The following is a 26644-nucleotide window of genomic DNA, read 5'->3' as shown; positions in this document are numbered from 1 at the left end:
CCAGGACCTGATGGATTTACAAATGAATTCTACCAAACATTCAGAGACGAATTAGTGCCTATCCTTCACAAACTCTTCCAAAAAATTGAGAAGGAAGGGACAATACCAAACACGTTCTATGAAGCCAATATTACACTAATACCAAAACCGAATAAGGACAACACAAAAAAGGAAAACTATAGGCCAATCTCCCTAATGAACACTGATGCAAAAATCCTCAATAAAATTTTAGCTATCAGAATCCAACAATGTATCCATAAGATAATTCACCACGACCAAGTTGGATTCATTCCAGGGGCACAAGGATGGTTTAACATCCGAAAATCAATCAACGTTATCCAACACATCAACAAAAAGAAATATAAAAACCATATGATAATATCAATAGATGCTGAGAAAGCTTTCGACAAAGTGCAACACCCATTCATGATAAAAGCCCTTGAAATTCTTGGGATACAAGGAACATACCTCAACATCATAAAGACCATCTATGACAAGCCAACAGCCAGTATCATTCTCAATGGTGAAAAGCTGAAAGCATTTCCATTAAGATCTGGAACAAGACAAGGATGTCCACTCTCACCACTGCTTTTCAATATAATACTGGAAGTCCTAGCCAGAGCAATAAGACAAGAGAAAGACATCCAAGGAATCCAAATAGGAAAAGAAGAAGTCAAACTATCACTATTTGCAGATGATATGATAATATACATAGAGAACCCCAAAATCTCCACAGAAAAACTAATTCAACTCATCAATCAATTCAGTAAAGTGGCAGGATACAAAATCAACACGCAAAAGTCAGTAGCCTTCCTATACACAAACAATAAATCTGAAGAAGAAGAAATCAAAAAAACCACCCCTTTTATTATCGAAACAAAAAAAATCAAATATTTGGGAATAAATCTAACAAAAGAGGTAAAGGACCTATACAAAGAAAACTATAAAACACTGTTAAAAGAAATAGAAGAAGACACAAAGAAATGGAAAGACATCCCCTGCTCATGGATTGGAAGAATAAACATTATTAAAATGGCCATCCTACCAAAAGCAATATACAGATTCAATGCTATTCCAATCAAAATCTCAATGGCATTCTTCAAAGAAATAGAACAATTATTGATGAAATTCATATGGAATCACCAAAAACCCCGAATAGCCAAAGCTCTACTGAAAAAAAAAGAAGGAAATGGAGGCATCACACTCCCAGACTTCAAACTATACTACAAAGCCATAATCATCAAAACTGCATGGTATTGGAACAAGAACAGACATACAGACCAATGGAATCGAATAGAAAATCCAGAAATAAACCCACAGATTTATGGTCAACTAATCTTTGACAAAGGAGCGAAGACTATGCATTGGAGCAAAGAAAGTTTGTTCAATAAATGGTGCTGGGAAAACTGGGTCGCTACATGCAAAAGAATGAAGCTTGACCACTACCTCACACCATACACAAAAATCAACTCAAAATGGATTAAAGAACTAGACATAAGACCTGAAACCATAAAATACATAGAAGGAAATATAGGCGAAACACTACGGGATTTGCACATCAAAGACATCTTTACAGACACATCACCCAAAGCAGTGATAGTGAAGAGAAAGATAAACAGCTGGGACTACATCAAATTAAAGAGCTTCTGCACAGCAAAAGAGACAATAACAAAAACAAAGAGAAACCCCACCAACTGGGAGAACATTTTTGCACCCAACACTAATGATAAAGGACTGATCACAAAAATCTGCAAAGAGCTGATGAGACTCAGCAACAACAAAGAAAATAATCCAGTCAAAAAATGGGCAGAAGAGCTAAAAAGAAACTTCTCTGAAGAGGAAATGCAAATGGCCAACAGACATATGAAAAAATGTTCAACATCACTTGTAATCAGGGAAATGCAAATCAAAACTACCATGAGATACCATCTCACACCAGTGAGAATGGCACATATTAAAAAAACTAGCAACAACAAATGTTGGCGAGGATGTGGAGAAAAAGGAACTCTTGTGCACTGTTGGTGGGAGTGCAAACTGGTCCAACCACTATGGAGAGCTGTGTGGAGATTTCTGGACCTACTAAACATAGAGCTTCCATATGATCCAGCAATTCCACTCCTAGGTATTTACCCAAAGGACACAGAAACATCAATTCCAAAGAGCACCTGCACTCCTATGTTTATAGCAGCACTGTTTACAATAGCTAAGCTTTGGAAACAACCCAAATGCCCAAAAATAGATGACTGGATCAAGAAGATGTGGTACATATATACCATGGAATATTACTCAGCATTCAAAAAAGATAAACACATGCAATTTGCAGCAACATGGATGGCACTGGAAGGGATCATGCTCAGCGAAATAAGCCAAAAAGAAAAAGAAAAATACCGGATGGTCTCACTCATAGCAGGAATCTAGAAAACTTAAATAAGGGACCAGGAAAATGAATATAAGAAAGTGAAAATCAAAATCCACAAAAAACTATGAACCAGAGACACTTTTTGGGGGGTGGGGGGCGGGAGGGGAAGGATTGGGGTCAGAATGGGGTGTTTGCAATTGTATGGTGGAATATAAAAATAAAATTTAATATTTAAAAAAAAAAAAAAAAAACAAATGGCTATCTTTATTTTGGGGTAAAAAATGCAACTAGACTAAATATGTTTTAAAAGACAAAGGGAAAAAAGAAACGGGAAAATTGTGCTGCAGCATGACAATCTTCAATGCAGCATTAACAGTAAAACAAATAAAAATCTAGCAGCATTTTAGTGTTCATTCACAAAATGCCATCTTAAAATCACTTAGATCTTCATTATTTTTCAACATAGCCAAAGTGTTTGCTTTTGCAGATGCTCTAACACAAACGTTCACATTCCAGACCAATAAAAATAGCAATAGTTTGCAGTTATGACCACTAACACCATTTGTAGACATGTAAAATCAAAAAAGATTAATCATGCCATGTGAAGCAGGCAATACACTGATTTCTAAATTATTCTGCAACCTCAGGTCTAGATCCTCATGGAAAGAAAATACTAGCAGCCTGCAATTGCACAAGAGATTGAATATTCTTAAGGAAACCTGATACAGTGTATTATTTATGTGATTTGAAGTTAAAGTCTGCCTTTGGTTTCTATCAACAGCTTCCACAAATAACACGCAATAGGGCAAAATGTTTTCTGCATTGCTCCACATTTCCGTGTTTACTTTACTGGTTTATCAGTAGCAAAAAGCCAACTTTATCCACCTTGCAACAGCAGAGAGCAGCAGTTGAGATATTTCACTTTTCCTTGCTGCCTGTGTTCCATTAAATGTGGATACACCCTCCATCCACAGTACATTATCATTTAACATTTAGGAAGGCTTTGCTTTATGTTTGACTCTAAAGAAAACAAGAATTCTAAAAACAATGTCTCCCTTCTCTGTGCTTTCTAAGATCATCAGCCAGGTAATACACCAGGTCATACACCAGATAAACTGTGTCCTCTCACACAGATCTACTGCCAGATCCCAAACCAGCAGACTTGTCATGTAGTGAACAGAATTAACAAAAGGCCCACGTTGCTGGGTGTATTGTGTCTACAGGAAAAAGTTCAAAGTCAAGGTGTGGTTTGCATGAGAAGCGCCATGATTGAATCTTGGCCCAAAGAGGCAGATTCTGTCACGTCACCAGCTGCCATGTCTTGTGAGGAGGAGAACTCGCTTGGGTCCAAAATGTTAGAGCTGTGTATCTGTTTGAGGGGTCCTAGAGAGGCAGGGAGGTGCACATGTGGGGAACTAGGATGGCAATAGATGTCTGGAGGGGAACTGACCTGGAGAAAATATGCATCTCACATACAACACAGCAAGAGGAGCTCCTGAGAGACCGTGAAGTACTGTGCTGCTCTAGGTCTCATTTGCAAGTGGAGTTGGGAACCAGTGGGGGAGGGATGGGATAAAATAGGTGGAGGTCTAGGACAGGAATACCCCAAATCATAAACTAGAACCAAAGGCTGAAATTAAGGGAATTCCAAGGACTCAGGACAGTGTTTCCATGGGAAAGAGTCACAAAGCACCTACACTTAGGTAGGCACTTTAGTTTGCTATTTTTTTAAGATTTGTTTATTTATGCATACAAGAACTGAGGTGTAAGCCAGAGGTGTGGGGGGTGAGAGGATTCACCAGAGAAAGAGTGGGGGACAGAACAGGCAGATGGACTAAAATACACTGCTGAGGTGAGCAGCAGGGGAGACAGGAGAGGTCTGCTGTGCCATATGGGTAGCTCCCTGGCCAGCTGGGGATCAAATTTGTGCTGCAGAGGCTGTGGAGAGCTTCATAGTGCTGGGCTTAACCCCTTGGTCCACGAGGGAGGCCCTGTTGCTGCCTCCCTGGTGCTTAGGTTTTTGGGGCATCTTTCTGTCTTGGGAAGTGAGGTGTGGCCAACTTGTCCTCTGGACTAGATATCATGAGGTGTGAATTCTAGTCCAGCCAATGTCATTGCTTTGCTGGAGTCATTTCCTATGCCTGGTCTCAGTTTCTTCATTTCTAAAATAAATTTGTAGGGCCTCCCTTGTGGTGCAGGGGTTAAAGTTTCATCACTATCAAGCTATCAGCAGCCACTGTGGCTTGAGTTGGATCCCCGGCCAGGCCAGGGAACTAACCCACATGGCACAGCAGACTTCTCATGTCTTGCTTGCTGCTCCCATTAGCAGTATATTTCAGTACCTCTGCCTGTCCTGCTCCCCACTCTGCTTCTAGTGAATCATTTCACTCCCCGTACCTGTGTCCTACACCCCAGTTCTTCTATGCAAAAATAAATAAAATTTAAATAGTGTTCTTAAAAAAATTCAATTACATTCTTTAGCATCTGCTCTGTAGACGTCGTTATCTATACAAAGTGTCAGTAGCTTCCCTTCTAAAGTTGATTCAAACAAAGGTTGAATTTGAGAGAAAACATGGATTTTAAGAGGTCCTGCTAGCAAAATCTAGGAGCAGGGAGGAGATGATAAGGCAGACTGAAACAGTGTATACAGGAAGGACAGCATACCACAGAGACTTCACATTAGGAGAAGTAAAAGGAATGACAGACATTATTTCTCAGGCTGATCTCCTAAAAAGTGGACTATTGTGAGACATTACAAAAATTCTTGAAAATGAAACACAATTTAGTCTATTTGACATAGTAGGAAACCTTGTGAACCCTTGTAGAATATTATGGTTAAGAGATCGAATAGATGTTGAATGTGGTGTTTGGTACAGAAAAATAATAAGTTGGCAAGTGGAGAGTAAGGACTGGGAAACCAGAGAGGAGATAGATACTTGCACCATCACAGAACCTGGCAAAAAGCATGTGTGAGAGTCAAAAGAAATCCAGCTGGTACGTGCATTCCCCGAGAGCTCAAAAAAGACCATCTGATTCCAAAATGTACAAGAGATCATAGGCTTCATCTTGGACAATATTTAATGCACCGGGTCTGCTCTCTTTCTTTTCCTTTTGCTTTTCCTTCACAGCTAAACACACAGTCAGACAGCTCAAGGGTGATAAGCACATGGCTAAACACGTGCTCTGTGTGTGTCTAATGATTTCCGTCTTTGCCTAGATTGTGCTAACTTTATGAAACCAGGGCTTCTTATCACTGGTATCAGCACTTTCATTTTTCTGTGAGAGAAGAACGCAATAAAATATTCCAATGATTGTATGAACACTGCTGTTCAGACAAAGCGGGAGGCACCCCTGAAGCCCAGCAGTTGGCCAGCAGCTCTGCGAGGGGAGAGCTCATTTAATTGCTGGGCACACACATCCACATTGGCACTGGCCAAGCGATTTCAGCATAGGATTCTGGAGAATTTGTGGATTGTGCCAGAGATGAACGTAAAAGGTTGAGGATCATCTGTGCAGGTCTAAGAACTTGGCTAACAATGAGATAGGAGCACATTAAATGAGAAATGACAGAATGGACTGATTTATAGAACACTGTGGCAGGGTGTTGAGAAGAGCAAAGCAAGATTGAAAAATAGTTTGAATGTTCAAGGACAGAATATTTCCTAGATCCAAGAAAGTTTGAATCTCTTTCCCCTTCCCACTCTCCCTCTGCCCTCTTCTAGTTCTCTCTTCGTTACTTTACCCATGCATTTATTAGCTCACATTGTATACTAGATCACCCACTACATGCGCTATTAACCCCTGCCCTCATTTGCAATTTAGTGGAGAAGAACAGATATTAAATGATAGGTTATATATGATTGTGGTGATCAAATGTTTATTTTTCAGTAGTAAAACCTTCCTGCCAATGAAAGCCTACATTGAAAATTCAAGTTACTTTGCTGCTTTTTTAGGGTTGGGGTGGGAGACTTTATGGGGACCCAGACCTAACCCCAGGGCTCATTCTTATACGTCATCGCCCCCCACCCCAGTTCTCTCCCTTCCCCTCCTCCACTCCTTTCTCCTTCCCTCTCTCTTTTAAATAATCAAAGTTTGGAAAAAAGATAGAGGTTAGTCATATTTTGTATTCACTGCATAAAACTCAACATTTTTAATTCTTAATTGTTAAAAGGAGTTTGTCATTTCATATTTTCCATCCACTGCAAAAAAAATGAATGCATAAATGAAATTTATTTTTTATTCATTAAGATTTCTAGAAGAGGGCCTCCCCGGTGGCGCAGCGGTTGAGCACTGGGTTGCGAAGCTGCCTGCAGCCTCTGCAGTGCCGGTTCGATCCCCAGCTGCTCCCCGGCCACCGGAGGAGGGTCCCGCATGGCGCGCAGACCTCTCCTGCCGCCCGCTGCTCCCCTCAGCAGTGTACTTCGGTCCTTCTGCCTGCTCTGTTTCCCGCTCTGGCTCTGGTGAATTCTCTCTCCCTCCCGCGCTTCTGACTGTACCCAGTGCTTGTATAAATAAATAAAAAAATCTTCAAATAAATGTTTAAATAAATAAATAAATAAATAAATAAATAAATAAATAAATCTTAAAAAAAAAAAGATTTCTAGAAGAGGGCCTCCTTGGTGGTACAGCGTGTTGAGCATAGCACTGTGAAGCTGTCTGCTGCAGCATGGGTTCGAGTCCCTGCCGGCCAGGGAGAAACCCACATGGCGCTGGCAGACCTCTCCTGCCTCACCCGCTGCTCCCTTCAGCAGTGTTTTCGATCATCCTGCCTGTTCTGCTCCCTGCTCTGTCTCTGGTGAATTCTCTCATCCTCCCGTGCCTCTGGCCTGTACCCCAGTTCTTCTATAAATAAATAAACCTTTAAAAAATTAAAAAAAAAGATTTCTAGAATATTCACATCTCTTCCTACCCACTTCCCCTCCTGAAAAATGTTCCTTCTGTGCTCAGAAACCAAGGACGACCCAGCACAGACTTCTTTGAATGTCCTTCCACAGAACTGCAGTGAGGACTAGCATTTATTAATCACCTTCAGAGGGCCAGGCTCCTCCTCGATAGCTGCCTATTTCTGTCAGTCTCTCTGTCTCTGTCTCTGTCTCTGTCTCTGTCTCTCTCTCTCTCTCTCTCTCACACACACACACACACACACACGGGCACATGTACCACCTCAGTGCTCTATGCTGGGAAATACCAAGTCCTGACTTGAAGGCTTTGAAAATACATGTTTACTCTCTTATCCTCCCAGCCTGCTGTCCCAGGCTGCAGCTGCTGGTCCTGATGCCACAGTGTGAGCAGTGCCAAAAAGCTGTTTTTCTTCCACTCTAATAAACATGTTTCTATTCATTTGTGAGTTGGTATGTTTGTTTATCTGATGGGCTCATCCCATTCCAGGATGCCCAGATAATATGTTAACCCCTCTGAGGCTAGCGCTCTCCAGAAATGAGCTCTCCAAATGCCGGCCCCAGCCCCATCCCCAGAGCTCCGCTGTGCTGAGTTAGTGCTGAGGGAGAGAGGGTGTCTTTGACATGAGACATGTAGGTGAGTGGGGTGAGGGCATAAATGGAACATCTGTTTTCATTATCCTAACACAAATTTAGTGCCAATAAAACGTGTTCAAGTGAGAAGACCTGAGGATGAAAATTGACAGTCAAAGATACAGCTGCATTTGATCCCACCTCACTGCCAGTCTCGTCCTTTACATCAGGGCTCATTCTGCTCTAAAGGGGGGCAGGGATAACAGACCCACTCTGATTACATTCACTGGGCCTGCCAGCTTTTTGCAAACCTTTGTAATGTCAAATAACATTATTTTAAGTGATCGACATATAATCACTCATATAATCTTCACACCAGCCCTATGAGGCCCAGAGGTAAAATGGCTTGTTCAAGGTCACACAGCTAGTGAGTAATGAATCCAGGATTTGAGTCCAGAGAGTCAACCAAATGTCATGCTAAGTAATGACCAAAGGACACATCTTAGACATTCTGTGACCTTTAAGCCAACCCATGGGAACTTCAAATTCCTTTCTCAAGAAATGGTGAGAAAAAGCCTGGAGTCAAGGGCTAAGCGACCTTGAATAAGTTAATCTCTAACAGCCTTGATGTCCTTACCTCCTAAATGGGGTGATAGTAATTTACTATTGTTAGAGGGCAGACTAGGAGCATCCCAGGACCCCCAACCTACATGATGTCCATTCCCTCATGGGTAAATGCCCAGCCAAATAGTGTTGGCCCAAAGCAGGACCACAGAAACCTGAAAGCCTGCCACAAGTTTAAGGCACCTCCTGGCAGGTGCCCATAGGAAAGGAGTGGATGGGGCCAGGAAAGTTGGAAGGAAAGGAACAAAATCATAAGCAAAGTCAAGATAAAGGATGTCTTGTCAGCCTTCCCATGATTCTCTCACTTGTCTCTTTCAAGTGTCTCTCTCCATGTCCCCCAGGTCACTGGTACAAAGTCCAAGGCTCAGAAGCAAGTGCAACTTCTTCACATGTCTCTCTGTTCCATGTGTCTCCTCCAAGCCTTTTCTTTAAAATAAACCTTTATTTCTTTTTAAAAAATATTTATTTATATGCACTAGAGTTGGGGTGCAGGCCAGAGACTAGGGGGTTCAGAGGACTCATCAGAGACAGAGTGGGGAACAGAACAGGCATATCCATTGAAATACACTGCTGAGAGGAGCAGTGGGCCAGACACGAGAGGTCAGCTGCACCCCAAGACTTCTTAAGCCTTCTCTCCCAAGTCCTTTTTAGCTTCCCCTCACTGCTCATCTCCTCCTTTCCTTAGGTGGAACAAGGAACTTGGAACCTCCCCCTTTCTATGGGGGTCATAATAATACACTACAAAAGTAAATGAGGTCAGTCAGTGAGAGTCACTGACACTGACTAGTGTTACGATTAGCTATTGTAGCTGTGATCAGGCGACAGTCTGGGCAAGACGTTTTAGAAGATTGAGGGGAAAACAAAACAAAGTTGGTTATAATCCCCATACAATTCCCACCCCCCTTGTTTTGATCCTACTCCCCCCACCCCACCACCCATAGTGTGTCTCTCATTTATAGTTGCTTATTGATTTTGATTTTTACAATAAAGTAAAATGAGGTTATAATGAGGTTTTTTCCTGGTCCCTTTTTTAGGTTTCTAAATCCCTGCTATGAGTGAGACCATCCAGTATTTTCCTTTTTCTTTCTGGCTTATTTCGCTGAGCATGATCCCTATAACCAAGATGAAAATGCATACATTGTGCAAAAATGAAAAAGGATGTAAAAAAATGTATAAAAATACTTAAAAAAATAAAAGCCCTATGTCTTTCAAATTAAAGTTTTAGAGAATTAAAAAAAAAAAAAACAACTGACACATACACACACATATTCATTTGTCATGGGTTGAGCTCTTAGAAGTCATTGTGGCATCTGCATTGTCAGTAGAACAGTAAACACCTAAATGACTACAGCAGTTATGCTCCCTGAAGAACCAGCCCCCTTGGTGGACAGAGCCCTTAAATAACACCCTATGTCTGGGCTGCAAGACCTCTGGGATCTCTGCATACTCTGCTTCCTCCCATGTCCCACACCTACCACACCCAGGGCCTTGATCAGGACCCTGCCTTTATGTCTCAGCTCCTCCTGAAGCAAAGGTGCTGCTGAGCCTCACCTTGTGCAGGGAGGGTGTCTAATCATTTCCCAATTCCTCCATCTTAATCATCTAACAAAATGTTTAGTTACACAAATACTTAGGTTAACTCTTGGAAGTGTTCCAGTACTACCTGCAGAGGGTAATTATTTTCCCATTCCAGGTAGATTTGATAATGCTCCTAGATATTTTTTTTTCTTTCTTTCTTTTTTTTTTTTTTTTTTTTGTACAAACACTGGGTACAGTCAGAAGCACGGGAGTGTGAGAGAAACCACCAGAGCCAGAGCGGGTAACAGAACAGTCTAACTGACGAAATACACTGCTGAGGGCAGCAGTGGGCGTGGCAGGAGAGGTCTTCGCGCCATGTGGGACCCTCACAGGTGGCCAGGATTCGAACCGGTGCTGCAGAGGCTGCGGGCAGCTTCGCAGCCCAGCACTCAACCACTGCGCCACCAGGGTAGGCCCTAGATTTTTTTTTTTAAAGATTTATTTATTTATTTATATAAGCACTGGGTACAGTCAGAAGTGCGGGAGGGTAAAAGAATTCACCAGAGCCAGAGCAGGGTACGGAACAGGCAGAATGACAAAATACACTGCTGAGGGGAGCAGCAGGCGGGACAGGAGAGGTCTGCATACCATGTGGGACCCTTGCTGGTGGCCAGGGATCGAACTGGCGCTGCAGAGGCTAAGGGCAGCTGCAGAGGCTGCGGGCAGCTTCGCAGCCCAGTGCTCAACTGCTGTGCCACCAGGGGAGGCCCTGCTCCTAGATATTAAGTAACTAAGTTGGTGCGCTCAAGCTGCCCCTTCTTCCCCTTTCTTTTACTATACTCCCAGATTTAGGTCAAATGTTATTATGTACTTAGTCCTTTGACCTGCCAACATCACAATCAAGGAAATGCTCATATCCTCTAACTAACTGCAAACTCTGTTTCCATCCATTATCAAGGTCATCGTCCCATCTTAAAGGAATATTTTGAGTAGAAATGGTATAATAGACACAAAGTTGCTCAGAACTTTTCAGAGAAAGGATTTCATATAGAAATATATTCAACATTAGTTGATTATATTCAGTGACTATGACTCCAAAGTGAAATCACCTTCATTATCCTTCCAGGTTGTAGTCAAGACTGAGATGCTAACCCTGAGTCGTCTATGGAGGACATACATTAAATACCAATTCCCAGGGCTCTGTGCAGCAGGACACCAAGACACAGTATCTTGTTTTGTCTTTCATTTTATTTTTGGGTTGATTTTTTTTAAAGTAAACAAACACATCATTTGCCACAGTAAATAGATCCCAAGATTCATTGTGGCTACTTTGGTGGGGCACTGCAGCTGGTCCTGGAAAGGACCCCACCAACTAGGCTAATCAACATAAGAAAAATAAAGAAAAATTATTGAAGTGTCGTCTGTTTTAGGAAACACCTGGGCAGCTTTAGAGAAGAAACAACCTGTAATTGAGCCTTTAGACGAAGTGTTTGATTAATTTTGAAATAATTTTATCTGGAAGGCTGAATGGTGTAGGAGGAAAAAGCATTTATTGATTGTTTGTTCCATGTTATTTCCATCATAAAAGGTTGGTCTCCCACCCTCTAAACACACTTCCTCACCACATCTTAAGTAAATACCTCTAGTTCAGGTCCAGAGTCCACAACTTTCCTCTTTTACCCTGAGAGAGGGACCCATAAGCCACAAGCTATCATTCCCATAGGAATGTGTTTTGATGACTAGATTCAATTTCTCCTGGGCCTTAGCAAGGCAAGTGGAGTAAAAGTTGTCAAGACCTGAATTTAGAGCCTGGATCTGTCTTTTATTTGTTTGTATCTGACATGTCTCATGCCTTGTTTTTATCAGGTGGAGGCTAGCCTTTTAAAAAGGCAGGCTTTGGAGTCGGATATGACTTGAATCAAAACTCTAGTCTACCACTGATCGGAGGGGTGACCTGGAACAAGTGACCTAAACTCTCTAAGCTTCTGTTTCTTCATTGGTGAATGACGATCATGATTTGCTACATGGTTTGGTCTCTCACAGCACTAGCGTGAGCTTTACTTAATCATGCATGCCCAGTGTTGAGCTGATAATTATTTTTCCTATGATTGATATGCCATTGTACATGGTGACTTCAATTAAAAGCAATGTAAGTGCAGCAGAAAGCAATCAAACACTGTACAAATAAGATGGAAAACACTATAAAGTGGTTTTGCTATTATTTTTATTACTTTAGATCTTGCTTTAGGTCTATTTCATTATTTTTTAAAGATGTATTTATTTATTTACGCATAGAAGAACTGGGGTGTAGGCCAGAGGTGCAGGGGGTAAGGGATTCACCAGACAGAGTGAAATACACTGCTGAGGGGAACAGTGAGCAAGACAGGAGAGGTTCATTATGCCATATGTAGGTTAGCTCCCTGGCTGGGGATTGAACTCAGTCCACGGCAGTGATAGCCAGATAGCTCTCAGACTTAACCCCTAGGCCACCAGGTCTATTTTAGGTCTATTTTAGAGGTGACAAAATATATCACAAGAAATGGAGTCATGGAAATCATTCCTTTCCTTATGTGGAATTTTGAAATATTTAATATGGATAAATATATATATATATATATATATATTTACAAAATATTAGTACAACTTTAAATGAGAATTTACACACATACACCAAAATTGAGCCTGGAAAATAAGATTGTGTGAGAGAGAATTAATTCTGCTCTTCTGCCTCATAGGTGGAAGAAGGGTGACTCCAAATCAAATAACATTTCCTCCAAATATGAAGCTTGGAGTGAATAAGCGATTGGCTTTTCCATTTGGTGCCTTAATTCCTGCCCATCAGGTTTCCTGCCATTTCTTGCTTGGAAATGTTATTATCTATCACTCTTCCGTAATGAACAGAACTAGGTCCATCTCTCTGAATCTCGCTTGCCCTCTCTCTTTCCCTGATAAGGCTGGCTGAGCTAGGGGCTGTTGACAAGATTCACATTTTCACCTGATAAAGTGCCATTTACACTATGAATGCCAAAGAGAGTGGCAGTGGAGGGGTATGGTATTCGCACTCCTCTCTAAGAGGAAAATAAATCAAGACTCCAACCTTAGGGAGAATTCTTGTGCCCCAAAAAGAAAGGAGATGAGGGAGGGAGGAGGAGAGAATTCCAATTAGCATTCATGCCAGTTCTTACTTGGTGAAATCATGAGATCATAGCTTTGTGGATTAAGGATTAAGAACAAATTTGGTTTAGTGAATATTCCTCTTCTGGATAAATGTCTGCTAAGGATTTAAAGAACACTTTTCTAAACCAGTTGGATAGTTTCTTAACATGCCAATATTTTTATTTTCCTTTAATCATTGCATTAACCTCTATATAAAAGGCTTAATTTTTCTTCCATCTTTTAAAGCTGAACCTCCTTCCCCAATTTAATCTATCCTCTTGCCTCCAGTCTCTTTGCAGCCTGGGAGACGAGCACCAGGCCAACTGGTGGGATCAGTCTGCGACCCCACTGACAAGGTCAGGGCCATTACTGTGCCAGCTTCCGCAGCACTGAATCCAATCTTCAGGGATCACAGTGCAATAAGCAACTGACATCTATAAGTTCCTAACGATCATCTCTGAAATAGACTCAGCTCTTGAGAACGCTCATATATAGCTTTGCTCCTCACATTCTGAATCAAAACTATAGATGGAGGAGGTCAGTGGAGTAATGGGGAGTGGGCAGGGCTTACCAGAACACATCCTGTGAGGGTCCTTGGGGGTGATTGGGGGTTTTTGGCTCCCTATGCCAGTCCCACCAGCAACCTGCCAGTTTATCCACCTCCTGGGACTCCTTGTTCAGGCAGTCTGGTCTTCCAATTCCTTTCCCATCGCCCCAGAGAAACAAGGGGCCAACAACATAACTGTGGACAAAATAAGCATATACAAGCAGGGATAGAAGGGGGGGACTGGATCACTGTGGCTATAACACTGTGGACTCAGCATCACCAACAACTCCAGATTTGACTGAGACTGAAAACAGAAGAAACCATGGTTTTTGAGAGTGTGCCCTGAGGATATCCTATACACTGAGGATGCCCAGTCTGCACATCCCACACCCTCGCTCTCAGTGTGGCATTTTCCTCATCTGTGAATGGAAATAATAATAGTATCTGCCTCAGAGTCACTGTAAGAATCGAGTAAGTTAATTCTGTGAAGCACTCAGAACTGTGCTTAGCATAGGAGTGTCATTAATTTTTAATTATTGTTATCATATTTCTATTTGCAAATGAGTAAAGGTAAGTATCACCTGTATTTTTTCATGGATGTGATTGAGACTTAGAGAGATGAAGGAACTTGTTCAAAGTCACAGGACAAGGATTTGATCTGCCACATATCTCACACCAGGAGGTCAACAATAGGGCATCCCTGGTGGCCTAGGGGTTAAGCCTCCACGCTATCACCCCTATGGCCCAAATTCCATCTCACCTGCTGCTTCCCTCAGCAGTATCTTTTAGTAAATCCAGCTGTTCTGCTCCCTACTCTGTCTCTGGGGAATCCTCTCAGCCCCCTCACCTCTGGTCTATTACCCAGTTCTTCTACACAAAAATAAAGAAGTAAAATATTGAAAAAACAAGATTCTCTGATCACCTACTCTCTTGATCAAGGCTAGTCAGCCAGCTGGCACCCAGACATTCCCTTCCCCACACACACACACATGCACATGGCTTGGAATTCATTAAGTCTGATTCATGGCATTTCTACTTGAGCCAAGGAAGAACAAGACAATGTAAGTCCCTTATAGTATCTGTGGTGAGGCCATCCATAACCATAGAAAAAGAAAAACAAAAGAAGGAGACTCTTACTGTAAATAGATTTAATAGATTCGTGTGATAGAGAGAGAAAAAAGGATAATAGTTTCCCAATAAAACACCCAAAGTTATCCATGCCCTTGTGGGTAAATGCCCAGCCTGACAAGGTTGGCTGGAAGCAGGGCTTCTGATTCCTGAAAGCCTGCTGGGAGTCTAAGTTGCCTTCTGGCAGGGAACCTTAGGAAGGGAGCAAAAGGGGCCAGGCCAAGTCTGGGCCCAAGGAGGGAAATCAAAGTAAAAATCAAGGTCAGAGATGTCATTGTCAAATTAACAGACACCTATAAATCAGAGACACTCTACAGGGGCGGGGGAGGGAGAGGGATCAAAACAGGAGAGGGAAGAGCACAAGGGACAATGGTGATGGTGCATGGGTGAATTGGTGTGGTGGGAATTTAACAGGGACTATGCCTGAGAGGAGAAAGCATACACTGTACAGGACAGAAGAGTGATGTAATATATATATATATACATATATATAAATACAAAAAAATAGTTGCTATTGTCAGTCTCCCTATGTGTTTCTCACCCGTCTTTTTTTTTTTTTTAAAGCCCAAATGCCCAATAATAGATGACTGGATCTAGAAGATGTGGTACATATATACCATGGAATATTACTCAGCATTCAAAAAAGATAAACACATGCAATTTGCAGCAACATGGATGGCGCTGGAAGGGATCATGCTCAGCGAAATAAGCCAGAAAGAAAAAGAAAAATACCGGATGGTCTCACTCATAGCAGGAATCTAGAAAACCTAAATATGGACCAGGAAAAGGAATAACTATAAGAAAATGAAAATCAAAATCAACAAAAATCTATGAACCAGAGACACTTTTTGGGGGGTGGGGGGCGGGAGGGGAGGGATTGGGGTCAGAATGGGGGGTTTGCAATTGTATGGGGGAATATAAAAATAAAATTTATTATTTAAAAAAAAAAGATTTATTTATTTATTTATGCAAGCACTGGGTATAGTCAGAAGCGCGGGAGGGTGAGAGAATTCACCAGAGCCAGAGCAGGGAGCAGAACAGGCAGAAGGACCAAAATACACTGCTGAGGGGAGCAGTGGGCGGCAGGAGAGGTCTGTGCGCCATGTGGGACCCTCCTCCAGTGGCCGGGGAGCAGCCGGGGATCAAACCAGCGCTGCAGAGGCCACGGGCAGCTTCGCAACCCAGCACTCAACTGCTGCGCCACCTGGGAGGCCCCCAAGTCTTTTCCAAGTGTCTTTACATGTCTCTCTTCCACCCTTTTCCTCCAAGCCCCCGCCAAGTCCCTGGTGCAAGTCTACAGCTGAGAAGCAAGCTCCCTTCTTCTCCACATCTCTTTCCAGAGCCCACCTGCCCACCGATGTTACATAGCTTCCCCTGGCCACTCAGGTCTGCCCCCCATTAACTGGGGCAGGGAATAAGGTACCTCCCTCCTTAATAGAGATGTCTGTGTAACAATCTCAATTGGTGATAACATCCATGTAGGCAGGGGCCACTTCTTTCTTGCTTCCAGAATGAACACAGAGCCTAATATACAAAATAATTATTATGGAATGTCTCTCCTTCCATAATTATTATTTTGTATATTATGGGTCAGAACACCCATCTTTGTTTCCTAGGAATCAATTCCAGGAATTTCAGGAGCATGATAAATCTTGAAGAGGTGGGTTTGTCCTCACTGGCTCTCCTCCTGGAATGTTCCCTTGCTTTAGGTAGACTGGGGCTGTGACACCAACCAGTCAGCCCTGCCAGCTTTAGATAGGTCCAGGTTCTGCATTTCTCATAAACAACCCTGGCTTGGGCAAAGCACTCCTGCTGGATAATTATTAGCCAACCTCTTCCAGCATCGCATAGCAGTACAGGAAAGAGGTGCCTCTCCTCCTGCCTTCCCACCTTCCCCATTGTCCTGCTGGTATTTTTCTCTAAACCCTAAAGTCACCCAACTGTGTCACACTGCTAGTGGCCTCAGTTAGGTAAATGCCACTGAGCAAATTTCCGATTGCCTTTTGGGATAGCCCAGCCCAGAAATTCAGAAAAGGTCAGTATGAAAGCTAAGGGGGGGGAGATACTGCATCTTTCAAAGTAACCTGGTGATGAGGCTGGAGATTCTGTGAACACTTGGAAAAGCCCCATAAAATGAGAATCAGATTCGGGACATCAGCTTTCCCCTGAGGACAGGCCAGGGTTTTCAGCTGGTGGCTCCTCCTCCATCAAGAAGAGGGCATGTTAGAGACTTAATGACTGCCCTCCTGACTGAGCTCAAGGGAAGAAATGCAGGGCCCCCTTTGCTTTGTCTTTTCCTCCCTCTAATTTTTCTACAGTGTTCCTCCAGCTGAACACGGAGTCACATCTTCACCAGCCACATAAGTAAACAAGGTCCCGGGCCAGGGTGATGAAAGCCATCAACATCTCCAGTGGTGCTGATTACCAGGAGGTCACAGCCAAGGGTATGCCCCTCCCACTGCCTGTGGCTGCAGGAGAGACTTTATTGACTTCAAATATGATGTTTTTAGGGGTGAGTTGATCCTCTGCTCACTGGAAGTGCTGCCTCCTGTCTGGTTTTCTTGACAGTCTTCATCCTTGTCCCTACTCAGCCCTCTTTCCTGGGACAATGAAAGGGTCCAATGCACCCTTTCAAGAATAAGCAGAGTGATAGTGACAGGGTCAAGGGGAAGTCTCACTCCCCTTTTCCTCAGAAATGCCTCATTCCCCTGTAACCCCATATGCTCTCCATCCCTGGGCCATCTGGGGATGTTTCCTCCAGGAGCCACTGCATTTTTTTCGGACATGCTTTCTGCTATGCTTTTTCTCCTTTTTATCAGATGTGTGTGAGTAATGCCTTTTGCTTCTTGTTAGTAGGTATTTGATAATGTCTGAAGGCTGCTCTTCCTCCAGTTATGTTTTCTCTCAATAACATTTCCTAAGACCTGGTCATATTGGAAAAGCTGAATGTCCCTTTCTTCTGGGAAAATAATTGACGATGCAATAAAAGCAATAATCCTGAGTCATGTTGCAGAAGTCCTTGTCTCTGGGGAAGCTGGCTTGGAACCTCCCACAGGCTAAGACTGACTCTGCAGATAGCCTCCCCACCTAGCACAGAAGGTACAAAAGAGAAGACCTTCTGACTGCTGTATTTTAGGAGCTGTCGCCCCAAAACACAAACCTTAGTTCTGGAGACCATAGTTTTTATTAGTTGTGTTTGTGTCTGGGCTACTGTGTTAGGCTTGGTTTGTCTGTTTATCTGCTGTTTGTGTTTTTTTTTTTTTAAGATTTATTTATTTATGCATACAAGAACTGGGGTATAAGCCAGAGGTGCAGCGGATGAGAGGACTCACCAGAGACAGAGTGGGGAGCAGAACAGGCAGATCTACTGAAATACACTGCTGAGGGGAGCTGCGGGCAAGGCAGGAGAGGTCTGCAAAGGGTAGCACCATGTGGGTAGCTTCCTGGCCAGCTGGGGATCGAACTTGTGCTGCAGAGGCTGGGGATAACTTTGATAATGTTGTCTTTAACCCTTGCACCAGGGAGGCCCTCCGTTTTAAGGATGCTGGGATGCTAGTGCGGAGGCCAAAATGACAAAACCTGGGTTTCTCGACACCAGGGTCCCTCGCCATTGTCACTGCCAGCTAGACCCAACCATCTACAAACACCCACCACATCCACATTGCTTTCTCACACACGACTTCTGGAATCATGACAAGGGATGCAGAACTGTTTCCACTATGATAGAAGAGTCTGTTCTCTTTCTGTTTCCAGAGACAAACACAAGACAAGCTATAAGGACTCCACAGTCCTGCTATTCACCCCCAGGATGCAATAATGGCCCCTCTATTCTGGGCGCCAAAGAATGGAACAATTCCCCACACAGAGGCTGGGAGTGCGTGTAGTGTGGACCCGAGATCTTTACAGAGCACGGAATAAAATCTTCCCTTTGAGGGAGGCACTGGGATTCTGCTTGGGGCTGGAGTGAAGGAAGGGGGGGTGCAGCCATGCCTGGGGGAGTGTACAGCTGCTCACAAGTACACCTTCAAATTCCACTGGAAGGAGGCAGTCTGAACACTGGTCAGTCAGCTATGTGTTTTTCAGACCCTCAGGTATATCCTTAGACTCTGAATTCATTCAAAAAACATATGAATATGGAATAGTATCTTCTTCCTAAAAATTTAAAAGTAGGTACAAAGAATAGGTATGCATGCCTAAGTCTAGAAGTACAAGCAGCCATGAAAACTTAATATGAACTAATCATGAATGAGTGCTAAATAAATATAGGAATTTGGTCACCAGCCACTCAATTCACCAATCACCCATTCACTTAAGACATCACAGGGTCGGCCCACCCGATCCTGACCTGAAGAGGAGCAGGATGCTCCCCTATGGGTCAAGGATAGAAGAATCCTCACAAGATACTGAGAGAAAGGCAGAGTTCTGTCGTCCATATCTCAGAATGGACAAGTGAGGGAATGGGGCATCCAAGGCAGTGGAAATTGCTAAAGACTGGAGTCTGCAGCTGAGCATGTTTATTGTCCAGCCTGGTTCACTGGAATCAAGAACAGAGATCTGGCTGGTCACTAGCATTTTCCCAGGAATTCAAGGGATGACAGGGTTTGAGCAGATTCCCCTAGCTTTGAAATGAGAATTCTAGGTTTGGAAATTTGGAATTTTTGCTTCAAAGTGAAAATTGGGGGTTGACAACAATTTCTGAAAGAAGAAGAAAATTGCATCTTAGGTGGCAACCTGCCCAAAGGTTTGAGGAGTAATATTCATAAGGGAGACTGAGCATTCAGCATCACACTATCTGGATGCTGCCCTTGGAATTTAACCTGAACATTAAAAGCCTTTTTTTTTTAAAGATTTATTTTTATTTATTTATGCATACAAGAGCTAGGGTGTAGGCCAGAGGTGCGAGGAGTGAGAGGATTCATCAGAGAAGAGTAGGGAGCATAACAGGGGGGTTGACTGGAATACTGAGGTGAGCAGTGGGCAAGACAGGAGAGTCCTCTGTGGCATGTGGGTTAGCTCCCTGGCCAGGGATTGAACTCATGCTGCAGTGGCTGAGGATTGCTTCATAGTGCTGACACTTAACCCCTTGTGCCACAGGGAGGCCCTGAAAGCTTCTTTAGTCAATTGGCATAGACTCCTTTCCTGAGCATTCAGCATCAGACTCTTGCTCATTCTTCTTTGAGTGTCTGATATCCATTTTAGATCCTGATTCACAAGAGAACAGAGACCAGATGTAGCCAAGAAGGGTGGAATAATAGCTTGGGAAATAGGCAGACCTATGGTTCTAATTTCAAATCTTACTTGCCTGTCACATGACTATGGACAGGAAACAAACTCTGATCTCAGGATCCCATAAGTAACATTAGAAAAATCACATGAAGGGCCTCCCCTGGTGGCGCAGCAGTTGAGCGCTGGGTTGCGAAGCTGCCCGCAGCCTCTGCATTGCCGGTTCGATCCCCGGCTGCTCCCCAGCCACTGGAGGAGGGTCCCACATGGTGCACAGACCTCTCCTGACGCCCGCTGCTCCCCTCAGCAGTGTACTTCGGTCCTTCTGCCTGCTCTGCTCCCTGCTCTGGCTCTGGTGAATTCTCTCACCCTCCCGCGCTTCTGACTGTACCCAGTGCTTGTATAAATAAATAAAAATAAATCTTAAAAAAAAAAAGAAAGAAAAATCACATGAAGCTCTAAAGGCTGTTACAAGGGTTAAAAAGAAGACTGATCTTAGTGTAATTTCTGACACTGAACACATAGTCAACCTGAGGGAATAAGTGGGCACTAGACAAATGGATAAATGCTATATAGATAGATGTGTACCTACACACACACACACACACACACACACACACATGAGTATTCAGCTCCCCTCCACCGCCTCATGCTGCAAAGTCCCTCTCCTTTCTCTAGAGTGCCGTGTACCCACCCCCTTGCTGGTAGGAAGACAAGGAGAACAAGGGGGAGCACCGCCTGGGAGTGATCTATTTCTGTACTCAGCATGTTCCCGGAAACCTGTTGTCCCCAGGAGAACAGGTGAAAGGCTGACAGTGTCCAAAAAAATGGGGAGAGCGCTCACTGCTTAATTTTTTATTAATGGTATTAAAATTTCTTTGCGTAAGTCATTCATCATTAGGTCATTTGAAAGGCTTATGTTTATTCAGGGACTATAAAAGCTCACGGCACTAAAGATGTATGTTTTCTCCCCTGGCCAGTAGAGGGGTCATGGTGTTGTAGAAAGGAAAAGATCTTTTAGAAATGGTCTTTCTTAGAATAATTATTTCAATTCAGCAAACTTTTATCGATTCACTATGGAGACCAGATAGTATGTATTTTTGACAAAGGTGAATGTGAAAAACTCAGAATGATCATATTGGAAGGGCTGCCGCCATTTCTTGGCTATCCCTTAGACACTAGCTTCTGGCATTTCGTGGAAGTAGAGGCCTGAATATACTGGGTGACTCATTTCAAGTCATGAGGTGAGGATGATTATTGTCTGCTGAGAGGACACACTGATACAATTCCATTTTATTTTCTTAAATGAATATTTCTTACCTTGTTGAAGCAACTATATTTCTGTACATTGCTTGTACCTAGCCTTTATAGTACCAGGAGAATACGATCTCCTTGTCTTTTTATTTCCTTGTCCAAAATACTGATTGAAACCTCTGATGGATTTCCAGAGATAATGGAAGTTAAGTCACCTGTTCCAGCATATAACAAAGAGAGTTGGTAATTGGGGAATACTGAGATGCTGAGTTGTGGCATTGCACCATGGGATAGCAAAACAAAAACAAAAAAAACCCACAAACAAACCAGAGGTGGAACCCCAACCCCACTACTGTTTATCCATGTTGAATGTATTTCAAGAAAACCCCTGTGTCTGATCTCCTACTCCAAATTTGAGAGTTCAGTATACTCAATACCTTTCTTATTAAACTTAAGGAACGGTGGACTAAGTAGAAAATAACATTACATATCTATTGAAATCATGTGTCTGAAAAATAATTACTCATAGGAAACCTAATATAATGTTTATAAAAGAAGCTAAATAAGGAAGTATGCCAAAATGCCAAAATAATAATAGAAGATATCTCTAGGTATGGAACTATACACTGCACAAAGAAACATCATCAATATTTAAAGAGCATAAGCTTATTATCAATACATTTGTGAGGCCTCATTCCAGTATTCTTGCCTCTGCCCCATCTTTCTCTTTTGAATTTTTCCTTCTCCATTTCTTCCCAGCAACACTGTCAGCATCACCTTCTACTCCACTTTCTTTAGATCCATTGCCTCACAGTGCCTCCAGCACTCAACGCTTTACTGAGTACAAAGAGATGAAGGAATGGGGTCTTCTAAAAATAAATACATGCTACAAACAACCGGATGAGCAAGTCTAAAGCTGTTACAACAAAATTAAAACTATCCTTCCCTACAGCCCAATGGCAGATCCCTCCCTCTAGCAATGCTCCACAGAGGCATCCTTGGGGAAGCTCAGGCAGCTCTGGAAAATAATCCTGTAGAGGGCTTTCACCAACTAAATCCTGGTATGGAAACTGAAGTTCCTTATGCCCAAGGAAACAGCCATGATATCAAACAGGGCAGCCTGATCCTCTCAATTCAGTGCCCTTTTGTTCCATGCTGTTCATCTTCTCTCATACCTGTGGATCACCTCCGGGACATGGTATAAAAAAACATCTTAGTCCATGAGAAGATGCACAAAGGGATACTATGGGACATAATTTGGACATATTCAAAAGATACATCTGCTCTCTCGAACTGACATACTTACAGGTTTCTACAAGGCATGCTGTTTAGGCCTCAGAGTTCCCATCTTCAGATATGGGCGAGTAGACAGTGCCTGATCTGTTCTGATTTCCAAATGATGCGACAGCAACATGCATCTTCACATGCAGAGGCTTTATATGTCCTTGAAAGACATTGGCAAAGTTTTCGCTGGTCTCCTGCTATGGGTTGACATTGTAGGAGACACATGGTCTTAAGCCAAAGAACAGCTTCATAGTAGGCAGAAACCAAGGTCTATTTCAAATACTTGTCTGTGCATACACCCACCACGAAGACAGTATTTGCCTTTTAAAGCTTCTAGTTTGGTAGCACTACCACTTATCCCAATAAGACTGGGCCCTCCTTAATCAGGAGAATGGTTCTAGGACATTGATCAAGTAAGATATATTTCATTAGACCAAAAATTTTTATTCTCTGCTTATTTTTTTATTTTTTTAATTTTAACTCTCCTGTCCTCTACAGAGACAAACTGATCCTGCCTGGACAACAGTTAAGCCCAAACTTTTCATGACTATCTGATGCTATGACTAGTTTTTCCCTGCCACCCAGAGAGAGGGAGAATAATGGAATCATATGCTTGAACTGATCCAGAAGTAGTAGCCAAGGGCCATAATGGGTGACCACTGTCTAATCTTGAGGAAACTATAAATGAACCCAAATCAACCAACTGTGAAAATTGCCTGAGTCAGGGTCTATGACTCCATTTGGGGCCATACCTGCTCCTGAGTGCCTTGTTTTTTGCTACATAATGACCTTCAATAATTTTACAGCAGTGAAGAATGCAGGAAGCTAGGGTGGGGTCTAGACAGTCTGCCCAAAGCATCTTGCCCATCTTTGTTGAAATGCAACAGGCTATTTTCTTTCTAAAAATACCCTTTGCTAAGAAACAGGTGGAGAGAATTTCTCCACTTGCATTTGGCAAACCCATTAACCAGAATCCACATGGTTTAAAGGAGGAGGAATAACACCTGATCTTAAAACATAGCCCTGATCCTTAGAGGTCATATAAGAGATCATATTAGTGATTGAAATGTGTAGACTCTACACATGTTTTGCCAAACGAAAACAAGCAGTAACAAGAACATCACCCAAGTAACAAGAACGTTCCTCAGCATGCTGCTGAAAAGAAATCTCAACTATTCCTTGGTTGGCAGAGTCATGTGAAAGGATTTCTGAATTTTATGCTCTAGCATCCTAACTTTAGACCTTGCCTCTAGAGCTCCCCCATTATAATCCAAGACTTTTCATCCTTCTTCTTATGTAATGGAGGCATGAATTCAGAATTCAGTATCCACTGAGCAGAAGCTCAGTCAACAGAATCATGCTCAGATATATTTCACAATCATCTCTATGCTAGGGGGACCCCTCATGCTGGGATGGGATACAGGGTGAGCAAGTGGGGTGTGGACCCCTGTCATTTTGTAGGTATGTAGATTTTCTTTGGTCAAAGTGTTTACTATTCAGCAGAAAGAAACATTGAGAGCCCCTGCAGAGAAGTGATTGATCAGCAGAAAGTATAAATCTTCCCTGGACATTTCCACCTATGTTTTAGAAACATAGCTATTCCCTTTGGGTGATGAAGAGGCCAGGAGTCCTTCTACAATACAACAGCTGCCTGCTATCAGAAATCCAAGATTGAAGTAAAACAGCCTTGGGCCTCCCCTGGTGGTGCAGCGGTTGAGCGCTGGGCTGCGAAGCTGCCCTCAGCCTCTGCAGCACTGGTTCAATCCCCGGCTGCCAGCGAGGGTCCCACATGGTGCACAGACCTCTCCTGACACACCCGCTGCTCCCCTCAGCAGTGTATTTCGTTCTGTTCCCTGCGCTGGCTCTGGTGAATTCTCTCACCCTCCCGCGCTTCTGACTGTACCCAGTGCTTGTATAAATAAATAAATAAATCTTTCAAAGTAAAACAGCCTTAAAGTTCTCTTCTGCTTCATTGATCTATTTGTCATTGTTTTGCTAATACAAAGCTGTCCAGATGACTCTGGGTACTGTCAGTCCTCCAGCTTTGTCCTTCCACATGGCGTTGGCTATTCTGGGTCCTTTGCCTCTTCATATAAATTCTAGAATCGATTTTTTAATAACCACAGAATAAATTTCTTGTGTTTTTATTGGGATTGGATTGAATCTATAGATAAAGTTGGGAAGAACTGACCTTTAAATAATATAGAGCCTTCCAATCTGTGAATATGGATTTAATTAGTTGTTTGATTTTGCTTGTCAAAATTTTATATTTCCCTTGTATAGATCCTACACATGTTTTGCTAGATTTATACCGAGGCATTTCATTTAGGGCATGCTAATGTGTTTTTAATTTCAAATTCCACTTTTAATTTCAAGTTGTTCATCACTGACATATAAGAAAGCAGCCCTCATAAGTTCTGACCCAATTGAATCTTTCATTTTGGTTGTAGAATAAATTATGTAGATGCTTACCTGCCATTTGAAGCGTAAGAGAGAGATCATATTATGAGTGTCCACCAGCATTTAAAACATCACATAACAGGACCCTCCCTGGTGGCCTAGGGTTAAGTTTTAGCGCTATCAGGCTATCACCATTGCAGCCTGGAATTCAATCCCTGGCAGGGAGCTAATCCACATGGCACAACAGACCTCTCCTGCCTCCTCCACTGACTGCTGTTCCCTTCAGCAGAGAATTTCAGTAGATCTGCCTGTTCTGCTCCCCACTCTGTCTCTGATGAATCTTCTCACTTCCCCCCTACCCTGCACCTCTGGCCTACACCCTAGTTCTTGTTTGTGTAAATAAATAAAAAAAAAACTTAAAAAAATAAAACCTCACATAACTATGATGTAACATATTTGACCAAGGACAAGTCCTTATAATAATTATGTTATATTTTTGGTATTTACTTCCCAAATTGGAAAACTGAGTTATTGCTCAGAATGACTACTAATGAATGACATTAGTATTTTATAGTTTACTAATGTGCTAATATATGTAAATTGATCTTTAAAACATTACAGATATTCTCCTTTTTTTAAAAAAGATTTATTTATTTATTTATTTATTTATTTATTTATTTATTTATACAAGCACTGGGTACAGTCAGAAGCATGGGAGGGTGAGAGAATTCACCAGAGCCAGAGCAGGGAGCAGAACAGGCAGACTGATGAAATGCACTGCTGAGGGGAGCAGCAGGCGGCAGGAGAGGTCTGTGCGCCATGTGGGACCCTCGCCAGTGGCCGGGGATCGAACCGGCGCTGCAGAGGCTGCAGAGGCTGCTGGCAGCTTCGCAGCCCAGCACTCAATGGCTGCGCCACCAGGGGAGGCCCTATTCTCCCATTTTATGGATGAGAAAACTCAGTTACAGATTGGTTTAGTGCCTTCCCCAAAAGTCATTTTTCTAATAAATGGCAGTGCCAGGGCCTCCCTGGTGGTGCAGGTGGTTGAGCGCAGCGTTGTGAAGTTGCCCGCAGCCTCTGCAGTGTGGATTGAATCCCGGCCTGCTGGAGAGATACCCACATGGTGCAGCAGACTTCTGTCTCGCCCACTGCTCCCCTCAGCAGTGTATTTCAGTCAGTCTGCCTGTTCTGTTCCCCGCTCCATCTCTGGTAAATCTTCTCACCCTCCCGCACATCTGGCTTATACCCCGGTTCTTGTATGCATGAATGAATACATCTTTAAAAAAATATAAATGGCCGTGCCAGAATTGGTCCTCATGTCTATCTCCTCATGCTAAATCCCACAATCTTTTTACCATCTCTCAGAAGTTCCCAGTGACTCGGGAGCAGCAGTGAGAGCTTGCCCCAGCTTCTGGCATCAGACATGCTCCTTCCTCTGCTCCCATTTGGCATGAAGAAGCAAGACTCCTAAATCTTGGGTTTGCTAATGATTGCACATTCATACCTACTGAGTGACAGAAATATATCTTCGGGAATTATAGTTTAATAATCCCACAAGTCAGCACATTAATGCCCAGAGACAAAAATAAAATGTATGACTGTCTAAATATACTTAAGGTTATTCTGAATATATCTGAGGGGATTTGACAAACTAAAGTCCTTTGCTAGCAGCACTTTCCA

General features: G+C 42.8%; 1 protein-coding gene across 8 annotated transcripts in view; it reads right to left on the bottom strand.

Annotated features, from left to right (window-relative positions):
* The window catches only part of NTM (neurotrimin), a 430040-nt gene that overhangs the window by 265590 nt on the left and 137806 nt on the right, over positions 1-26644 (bottom strand). Inside the window, exon 2 of one of the 8 annotated variants that reach the window (XM_054693217.1) lies at positions 22587-22724. The exons of the other annotated variants lie outside the window; for them this stretch is intronic. Coding sequence (XP_054549192.1) covers positions 22587-22603 — 17 coding nt within the window. The 5' untranslated portion in view covers positions 22604-22724. The remainder of the gene's footprint in view (positions 1-22586; positions 22725-26644) is intronic. 8 annotated transcript variants of the gene reach the window in all.

This window comes from Talpa occidentalis, unplaced genomic scaffold (genome assembly GCF_014898055.3).
Source record: "Talpa occidentalis isolate TD23 unplaced genomic scaffold, MPIMG_talOcc4v2.1 talOcc4.12, whole genome shotgun sequence".
NCBI classification, from domain to species: domain Eukaryota; kingdom Metazoa; phylum Chordata; class Mammalia; order Eulipotyphla; family Talpidae; genus Talpa; species Talpa occidentalis.
This window is presented reverse-complemented; position numbering and strand designations above follow the sequence as displayed.